The 9,629-nt window shown below is 59.8% G+C and overlaps 1 protein-coding gene across 1 annotated transcript in view; it reads left to right on the forward strand.

The window, feature by feature from the left end:
* Positions 1-9,058, forward strand: part of SCAP (SREBF chaperone) — a 36,081-nt gene extending 27,023 nt beyond the window's left edge. The window contains exons 11-23 of the mRNA XM_035317558.1: positions 174-392; positions 1,072-1,505; positions 2,067-2,261; positions 2,972-3,173; positions 4,136-4,251; positions 4,483-5,056; positions 5,567-5,652; positions 6,126-6,208; positions 6,993-7,159; positions 7,542-7,622; positions 8,257-8,463; positions 8,683-8,962; positions 9,004-9,058. Of these exons, the coding sequence (XP_035173449.1) occupies positions 174-392; positions 1,072-1,505; positions 2,067-2,261; positions 2,972-3,173; positions 4,136-4,251; positions 4,483-5,056; positions 5,567-5,652; positions 6,126-6,208; positions 6,993-7,159; positions 7,542-7,622; positions 8,257-8,463; positions 8,683-8,928 (2,610 nt within the window). The 3' untranslated portion in view covers positions 8,929-8,962; positions 9,004-9,058. The remainder of the gene's footprint in view (positions 1-173; positions 393-1,071; positions 1,506-2,066; positions 2,262-2,971; positions 3,174-4,135; positions 4,252-4,482; positions 5,057-5,566; positions 5,653-6,125; positions 6,209-6,992; positions 7,160-7,541; positions 7,623-8,256; positions 8,464-8,682; positions 8,963-9,003) is intronic.
* Positions 9,059-9,629: the final 571 nt, after the last annotated feature.

Here is a 9,629-nt window from a genome sequence, read left to right on the forward strand (position 1 = left end):
AAAAGGGGACACCAGAGGGAAGCTGGGTGCTTGTGGCTCAGCTGCGAAGGTGGGAACTGAAGCCTAACGTGCACCAAAGGGTGAGCGAGGGCAGATAACGGAGGACTAGACGATCCTGTAGGTCCTCTCCAACCTCATCTTTGATTCTCTGACGTCTGCTTCTCTCCCGGCAGCTTGCGGACCTGAACAAGCGGCTGCCGGCAGAAGCCTGCCTGCCCCCCGCCAAGGCCGTCGGCCGCTCGCAGCGCTACGAGCGGCAGCCAGCCCTGCGGCCCGCCACCCCCCACACCATCACCCTGCAGCCCTCGTCCTTCAGGAACCTGCGCCTGCCGAAGAGGCTGCGGGTCATCTACTTCTTCGCCAGGACCCGGCTGGCCCAGAGGCTCATCATGGTAGGCAGCCTGGTGTTTGCTCTCACAGGTCCTGCTGGCCCAACCCCAACAGGCTTCCAGGGGAAAAAAAAAAAAAGTCAAAAAAGCTCGACGTTTTCACACATCCTTGTTCCCCTGCGAGGCTTACACACCCCCATGGTAAATAATACAAGAAGTACTTCCCTCAGAACATCCCTCCGCATACATTAGCTGCAGGGCTCTGCTGTTTGCCTGCTGTTTAGGAGGTGGTAGGCAATTTTCTGCTATTTGCTCTGAGATGTCTCTGGACAAGCAGATTTTCAAGGCCTGTACGAGTGGAAAGAGAAGGTATTTACAAAGCAGAAGTCATATTTGTCCCTGCAGGCAATGTGGAACGAAGGCACGGAGATATTTCTCTCCATGAAAGACGAATTCGTTCCCTTTTGCGGGTGTAACGGTAACAGCGACACCAGCTCCTGCCCCTGCTTGTCCCCCGTGGATGGTGGTGCAGCCACCACCATCAGGCTGAGGCGGAGGGCTCACAAAGGGGTGCTCAGCTTTTGGGCACGCCGTGCAGCCTCTCCCTGTCACCGTAAAGGGTCTGCCTGGAGCAGGACCCTAACCGAGGGCAGGGTGCTCCCCTCGCTGGGGTGCTGCTGGCGAGGAGGTGGGGGCAGCGAGCAGAAGGCCGAGCACTAAGTGGGTTTGTCTCCTCGCGTAGGCCGGGACGGTGATCTGGATCGGAATCCTGGTCTACACGGACCCCGCCGGTCTGCGCACCTACCTCACCTCGCAGGTCACCGAACAGAGCCCCTTGGGTGAAGCGGGTCTGCCTCCCATGCCTGTTCCTGGAGGCGTCCTACCTGCCGGCGACCCCAAGATCGATCTCTCGGTCTTCCCGGCGGACCCTATGCAGCTGTCAGAGAACCAGACGCAGCAGCGGGAGCAGAAGTCGGGGTTGGATCCCCTGAGCAGGCTGGAGACGAACCAGCACAGTTGGGCCCAGGGACCGGAGGGCAAAGGGAACGGACAGGCAGAGCTTGGGACTGAGGCAGAGGTTACCTGGGGAGCGGAGGATGAAGAGATCTGGAGGAAGCTTTCCTTCAGGCACTGGCCGTCCCTCTTCAGCTATTACAATATCACCCTGGCCAAAAGGTGAGTGGGCTGGCTCTCTGAATTCCCCGTGGAATTGACTCCCACTGCTTGTCTTTTTTCTGCCCTTCCTCCTCCTGGGTTAGCTAGCTTGTGTTCCACGTGCCTTACTCCAAAAGGGTCTTCAGGAGCAACCCATTAAAGCAGGCTCTCCTGGGGTGCAGAGGCACCAAACTGCTGGACTCCTCGTCAGAGAATGAGAGCTGTATTTCTTTTTTGTGTCCTCGGGTGTATTCCCTGCCCGTTACCCTCATCCCAGCTTGTACTTTTTGGAGGTGACAGGCTCAGACATGTATGATTGGCTCTAAGTGGTGGGGACGGTGCATGTGAGGAACAGAGAGCTGAACAAACTTCTGGGTGGTGTCTTCTGACCTACAGCGTACGGGAAACCAGGCCAGAGCATTTTATCCGGACTTCAATCAGCGTGATCCATCTGATCTCATCCGTAGCTCATTCCCCTGCTGGCAGCCTGTCCTGGCTGCTGCTGAGGAGTCGAGCTGACTCTGGGGTTTTTGTCTTTCCGTGCTTGGTGTTGCTAAGCTGTCCTTACCTCCCTCCCTTCAGGTACATCAGCATCCTTCCAGCCATCCCGGTCACGCTGTACCTGAACCCACAGGAGGCCTTAGAAGTGCGGCACCCCCAGGAGGCCAACCGCTACCACCCTTTCCTAGCCTCGAGCAGTGCCAAGCTGGGTGCTGCAGCTCAGCCCGACCAAGCCTCGTCCAAGCTGCAGGGGCACCGGGATGTCACCCTGTACAAGTAAGAGGCCCTGACGCAGCCTTCCGACCATGCCCCAGCTCTCTGGGGGCGCAGCTTGCTCCTTGGCTCTTCTCCCTGCGGGGAAAAAGGGGGGAAAAAAAGTGTTACCACAGAAATATGATGCCCGTGCAGGTGCTGCCTGTCACGCAGCGACCGTTGCCCAGCGAGCCGTGCATGTTGGGGATTTAGCTTTGGTGCATTTTAAGTGGATGGTTTAACGGTGACGTTCACGCCGTTACTCCTAGCACCGCACGTTACGGGGCGGATCCGCAGGGAACGGGAACTCCTTGGGGATAAATGCCGTGATCCAACCACGCTTCACCGGGTGTTAGATACATCTCCCATGCAAGTGTTTTTCTGTCTTAACTGCGTGTTCTTCTTATGGAAAAGTCTGAAAATCTCATTAAAAACAACATTTTCCTGTAAAAAAAAAAAAGTCCTTTAATATTTTAGATGTAGAGCTTAGGGATATGGTTTAGTGGGGACTGTTAGTGTTAGGTCAGAGGTTGGACTTGATGATCTTGAGGTCTCTTCCAACCTAGAAATTCTGTGATTCTGTGATTCCAGAAATCGTTACAGCTTCTTGGAGGCTTTTCTCAGCTGAAAACTTCGGACCTGAGGCGTGTGTTTGCAGTGTGTCAAACGCTGCCTGCGAACTGCTGGCGGGATCTTGATCTCGCCTTGTTCTCTTTGTGTCCCTGTCCCCACAGGGTGGCTGCGCTGGGTCTGGCCTCGGGCATCATCCTGGTCCTCCTGCTCTTCTGCCTCTACAAGGTGTTCTGCCCCAAGAACTACGGGCAGAACGGGCTGTCCCACAGCAGGAGGAAGAGGGGCGACCTGCCCTGCGATGACTACGGTTACTCCCCGCCCGAGACCGAGATCGTCCCCTTGGTCCTCAGGGGCCACCTGATGGTAGGTCGGGCAGGGGCAGCTTCGGTGACTCGTGCCACACATCTTTTGTGTTCTTTCTTTTACTTCACGGCCCTCACGAAGGACAGGCTGGATACGTAGCCCGAGTGTAACGCAGCCTTGGAGGGTAACAGCAGAGGCGAAGCTGTACGGGCACATCGTGGGGTCTCGTAGCGTGAAGCAACACGTAGGACTTCCCCGTTCCTTCCTGGAACTTGCTCTGGGGTTTTTGCAGTAGTTATTCCTTCCACCGTGTACCCAGCTGCTGACTTTATTGGCTGGGCAGATCCAGCTTTCCTTGCTGGGGTAGCTCCACATTGCTGATGCTTAATGCCTCCCGAATCTCTTTTGTTCTTCTTTCCCAAAAGCTAGGGGATAGGTTTGGGCTGTTAAATATTGTTTCCAGCGCTAAAAACATCCCTGGGTGTCCACAGAAGTGCGCTGTGGCTCAGCTCGCTCGTTTTTCTTGAGGCAGGAGGATTTTTCTCCCTATTGTGACATGAAATAAAGCGCTCAGCCCCCGGTCAGACGGGGGGTGAACAAATGTACTGCGCAGCGTCTTCCAGGTGAGCTGCACCTCTGTCCCCGTGGAGCCTTTGTCTGCCGAGTGCCATTTAGTTTGGCAGACTGCAGCGTTTGTTTTGGGTGTCCCTGCAGCTCCTGTCGGTGTGTGTTCCCACTGGGTCGTCCGGGGCTACAGCCCCAGCTGATCCTCCCTCTTTGGGCTGTGCTTTGTCAGGGAAGGGGAAGGCAGGCGGAGTCTGGGGTGTTTGTGGCAGTCCAGTGCACAGCCGGGCCTTCAGGCAGCGTGTCTTTTTTTCTCAGAGTACCCAGAGGTTGCTAAGCCAGCCGTGTAGCTGGGACATGAAATTTATCATCTCTGTCGTTTCTCAGCCATGCACGCGGTGATTGTGAGAGCCCAGGGGCCTTGCTGGTGCTCAGCTGTGCTCCTTCTTCCTTCCCAGGACATCGAATGCCTGGCTAGCGACGGGATGCTGCTCGTCAGCTGCTGCCTGGTGGGCCAGATCCGTGTGTGGGATGCTCAGACCGGAGACTGCCTCACCGTGATTCCCAAACCGAGGTACGTGCTCACGAGGTCCGTGCGGTCGCTCGCCAGCCGGCGCAACCCCTTCTGGAAGAAATCAGCAGCCACAGTCCTTGGGGCAGTTTTAATCGCTGCCACCACGCTTGTGCACGCTGCAATTCTTGCTGTCTTTGTGGCGTGCCAGCACTTCACTGCCTCGGCGTCCTTGCGCCCATCCCAAGCCCTCTGACGCAGTGAGGGGAGCGCTGACCTGTTCCTGTCTTTCAGGTTGCGAAGGGACAGCAGCGGCATTTTTGATTACCAGGAAAGCTGGGATCACAGCCCGGATGGCAAGAACAGTCTGGACGACTCCTTTGAGAACAGCCAGCAGCTCAAGAGGATGCTCGGCCCGCCCCAGCCTCCCCTCTTCTGTGACCAGCCGGACCTCACGTCCCTCATCGACACCAACTTCTCCGAGCAGGTGAAGGTGCCCGAGTCGGAGACGCGGCTCCGGGCTGTGGGCGGTCGCCAGAAGGAGGCTGGTTACGACTTCAGCAGCCTGGTTGGCAAAGTGTACGAAGAGCACAGCACCTCAAACTGCATCAACTTCGCCGGCCTGCCCGCCCCGCACGGCCAGGCTGGGTTCTGCGCCGGCACCGGCAGCCCCCGGGCCATGGGCTGCGGCAGCGGTGAGGAGGGAGGCTGCAGCAGCCGCAGGAGGAGCCTGGGGGACGAGTCTTTTACGGGCTTTGACAAGTCGTCGCCGCTTCCTTCCTGGGGAGGAGACTTGGAGAGCTCTGTCTGGAGCCTGGACCTGCAGGGGAACCTCATCGTGGCCGGCCGCAGTAACGGGAAGCTGGAGGTAAGGGGCAGGGCTCCCTGCCAGCCCGGCACGGGGGGCGTGCGGTGGCCCTGCGGGGCTGCTGCCAGGGGCACAGCTCAGGACAGGTCCCGTTCCCCCTCTGCACCGAGCACCTCAGTGCTTTGGCTTAGTTCTCTTTTAGAACAGGAATTGTGGTGCAGTGCCTATTGCCACCTAGACCAGCTTTCCTAAAGTACTTGAAAGACATTCTCTGTGCTCAGTGCTTTGCTCGTCTTCGTTTCTTGTCCTTCAGCGTTGACAAACTTCATTTCAGAGGAGGTTCCCAGAGGTTCCTAAGGTTGGAAACGTTACCTCCAGTGAGGAACTTTCAGAAATAGTTCCATTTGAGTTGGGGTTTTGGAGGTGAAATCAGAATTCTTCCTTCAGGATGAAGGCGGCTTGGCCAGGGGATGCGTGCAGCGCAGCACGGTTTTGCCGCTGTGCACATCGCTGCCTCCTCGGGGCGCTGGGTCCCGCTGGGGCTCCCGCCATAACTCTTCCTCCTCGCAGGTGTGGGACGCCATCGAGGGCACCCTCCGCAGCAGCAACGAGGAAGGGCAGTCTGGCATCACGGCGCTGGTGTTCCTGAACAACAGGTAGTTGTGTCGGTGCTTGGCGATCCCCACGGGGAGCAGAACGTGGTGTGAGCTGGGCTCCCAGCTCTGGCACTCTGCTGCCGCGGCTCTGCTGGGAGGTGGGGGAAGGGGGGAAGCTTCCTTCCCACGTCCTCCTCGGGTACTGCGTGGTGGGGTGAGGCGTCCCGGGCCCCATGCTCCGGGGCTCTTCCAGCAGCCCCTTTTCTCACGTGTGTGTACTCAGTCTTTCTGGTGGCCGAGTATCCGGAATAATTGTGAGAGTCTTTGGTTCACCAGCTTCTCTTCAGACCGGTTTGCTGTTATTCAGGAGGCTTTTACATCTGCTGCTTTATTCTGTGGCCTGGGCTCGACGCAATGTCCCAGTCCCCTTCCTTGCAGTCAGGAGTGGTTCCGCACAGGGGGGGCAACATAGTTTGGTCCTGGGGCTCCTCGCCCTGCGAGGGCCGCTCTTCACGTGTGCATTTCTCCCCCAGGATTGTTGCTGCCCGGCTGAATGGCTCGCTGGATTTCTTTTCTCTAGAAACACACACGTCCTTGAACCACCTGCAGTTCCGAGGTAAGCAGGCATCTTCCTGAGCTTTTGTAATCGTGCTCCGCTCCGAAAATCCCTGTGTTGCAGGAGGCCAAACCAGACGTTGTGCAGAAGTGAAGAATAATCTGGGAGCTAAAGCATTTGGAGCGCTGGATTTCTCCAGTGCCTAAGTCTGGAGGGTGGGAGACAGGCGCTCTGGTGTCAGCTCTTCCCTGCACCTCGTTCCTCTCCCACCCCTCACTTATTTACTCATGCAGCAAGGTCTGGTTTTGTTTGCACAGCACGTCGCCCCGTGCAGGCAGGAGGTCGTGGGGGGCTTCGGCACGGCCGCGACACGCACAAATTAAAATACCCGTGGTGGCAACTGGCTTGCAGTGCTGGGGCTCCTTTGAGTTCTTCGTTTGATCTCATTTGAGATTTTCAGGGATCTGTCTTGCCAAAGGTGTAGGGGCTGATTCCCAACAGGGAGCTCTGCTTGAGACGCTCGCTGCGTTTTGTCATTGTATCCAAGGTTTGGGTTGGCAGGACCCCAAAGCCCACCCAGTTCCAACCCCTGCCGTGGGCAGGGCCCCCTCCCACCAGACCAGGATGCTCAAAGGTGCTGCTTTGCTTGAGCAGCCGTAGCTGCTGCTGGCGTCAGCCAGGTGCTGAGCAGTGCAGGAGCTCTTGGGAGGACCAGGCTCAAGTTCTCCCCGAGTTCAGCACCGAAGCATCCCTGATTTGGCCTCTGGGTGATGTTGGGCACTGACCTCGGCGCTCAGGGCCGCGTCCTGCTGCCCTGAGCGCTCAGCTCTGCGTTTTGCCGCAGGAGCCCCGAGCAGAAGCAGCATCCCGTCCTCCCCGGTGTTCAGCAGCAGCGACATCATCGTGTGTCAGCTCACCCACACCGTGTCCTGCGCCCACCAGAAGCCCATCACGGCGCTGAAGGCCGCAGCAGGACGCCTGGTCACGGGCAGCCAGGACCACACGCTGAGGGTAAGGCTTCCGCAGCCGCTGTACGTGGCGGGGGCACAGCCGGCACCTGCAGGGAGCCTGGGGATGGTTGCTGGAGTCCAGCCCAGCGCACTCCTGCAGCTCCCAGCTGTACCTGGCTGCCCGGCCCTGCCTCCTCAGTGGGGTAAGGACAAACCCTGCACAAGGCAGCTTCCTAAACGGAGCAGGAGCTCCTGCCTGAGGGCTGAGCGACTTGATAAATAGCGAAGTCTGTGCCTGACAGGCATCGCCCTCATCCCCTGCAGCAGCACCCAGTGAGCCCAGCTGCCCTGAGGGGGGATGGCAGTGACGAGGGCGACCTGAGATCCACTGCTTCCTTAGTGGGAGCGCGAGGGACGTTCACATCTGCCCTTCTGCCCTGCAGGTGTTCCGGCTCGAAGACTCGTGCTGTCTGTTCACGCTGCAGGGCCACTCAGGAGCCATCACAGCCGTGTACATGGACCAGGTAAGGCCCCGCTGGAGGAACAGATTTTTTTTATGACTTATTTCAGCCAGAGGGACCCGGCTGCGACCCTCCTCTGGTCCGTGCTTGGAGAGCCGAGGGGGCAGAGGGTTTGCTGGCTGCTGCAGGGGTGCTCTCGCCAGCTGCTGTGCAAGCTGGGGCTTCACTCTCCCATCGCACTCCTGCCCAGCTCGCGGCCAGCACAGCAATCCCCGGACACAGTTTGTCCCTGTCCTGGCTGCAGCACGAATGCCCCAGTCCTGTGAGCCTCTGAAGGCAGAGCCAGGAGCATGAGGCTGAAACTGGCGCAGGAAATATTCTGCACCCTGTGCCTGCCTGCCTTCCTGGGGCCCAGCCTTCTCCTGGCAGGGGATCGTAGGTTCTTGCACGGGTGTTACCTCCAGCGCATCCTGCTCTAACGCACGTACAGAAGTGGTGAAAACGCTGAGCCAGCAGTTCACTTTTCCTCCCACGCTTTTCCTCTGGCAGCCCAGGACTGTGCCCAGAGCGCTGGCAGCGCCTGCACGTGGGATCAGCCTTGCGTGTTCAGCGCCCTCCCGGGTCCGAGGCGCGGTGGGGCCGGGAGGAGGGCTGCCTGCTCTGCCGCGAGGTGCCCGACCTGCTTCTGTCCTTGCAGACGATGGTGCTAGCGAGCGGAGGCCAGGATGGTGCCATCTGCCTGTGGGACGTGCTGACCGGCAGCAAGGTCAGCCACATGTACGCCCACCGAGGGGACGTCACCTCGCTCACCTGCACCACGTCCTGCGTCATCAGCAGCGGCTTGGACGACGTGATCAGCATCTGGGACCGGAGCTCGGGCATCAAGCTCTATTCCATCCAGCAGGTGGGTAGCGGGGAAAGCTCGAGGGTGCTCAGGTGTGGTGTGCAAGAGCTCTGGGAAGACCAGATCCAAGGCGAAGCAGGGCCTCACTGCTGAGGCTGTGAGGCTCCGGCCCCATTTTCACCCGTGTGCAGGGGCAGGGCCAGCAGAGGGGCTGGGGCTGAGCCTCTTCGGGCATGGCGAGCTGGCCGGGCGTGCTCATGGTGCTCTTGTTCCCCGCAGGAGATGGGCTGCGGCGCCAGCCTGGGTGTCATCTCCGACAACCTGCTGGTGACGGGCGGCCAGGGCTGCGTCTCCTTCTGGGACATTGGCTACGGTGACCTGCTGCAGACTGTCTACCTGGGGAAGAGCAACGAGTCGCAGCCCGCCCGGCAGATCCTGGTGCTGGAGAACGCCGCCATCGTCTGCAACTTCGGGAGCGAGCTCAGCCTGGTCTACGTGCCCTCGGTGCTGGAGAAATTGGACTGAGGAGGAGGAAGGAGGGGCAGGTGCTGGAGCCTGGGGCAGCGAGGCGGGTGGGCTGGGCGCCCGGGCCCCTTCCGTAGTCGAAGGCAGCCCTGCTTTGTCTCCCCGTGTTCCCTGCATCGTGGGTGCTCTCTGAGGCAGGGGCGTGTGTGTGGCCCTGGGCCGTGTGCGCTGGTGCGGAGGCTCCGCTCCAGCTCCCTGCCTGGGACAGGAGCTGTTGGGCACGGGGCTGTAGCAGGAAGTGGGGACACGGTGCCCTTGGGGTGGGTCCCCGGAGCTGAGCGGTGTCGGGGGACACGGAATGACGGCAGCGGGTGCTGCAGCGTGACAAGGACCTGGGTGTTTGTGTCCACCCCTACGCGCGTTGCCGGCTGCGTTAAGCCGTGTCCAGGACAGGTCCCAGCTCTGCTCCCAGCCCTGAGCACAGCGGGGCAGGAGGAGGCCATCGCGTGCAGCACAGCCCAGCCTGCTCACGCTCCCCTGCCACGGCCACCCCCACACGGTGCCCAGGAGCGGCTGCGGGCGAGCCCCACGTGCCTCCGAGCGCAGGCAGGGCCCTCGTCCGCCTCACGGGGCTGGCCCTGCCTGTTGCGGGCTCCAGCAGCTCCCGCCCTATTTATTTATGTGCTGTATATATTTATTTATTCTGGCAGGAGAGCGGGGGAGCTGCAGGCCGTAGCGCTGGCACCGGGGCGCTTGCCACG

Source organism: Oxyura jamaicensis, chromosome 2, assembly GCF_011077185.1.
Source record: "Oxyura jamaicensis isolate SHBP4307 breed ruddy duck chromosome 2, BPBGC_Ojam_1.0, whole genome shotgun sequence".
NCBI lineage: Eukaryota > Metazoa > Chordata > Aves > Anseriformes > Anatidae > Oxyura > Oxyura jamaicensis.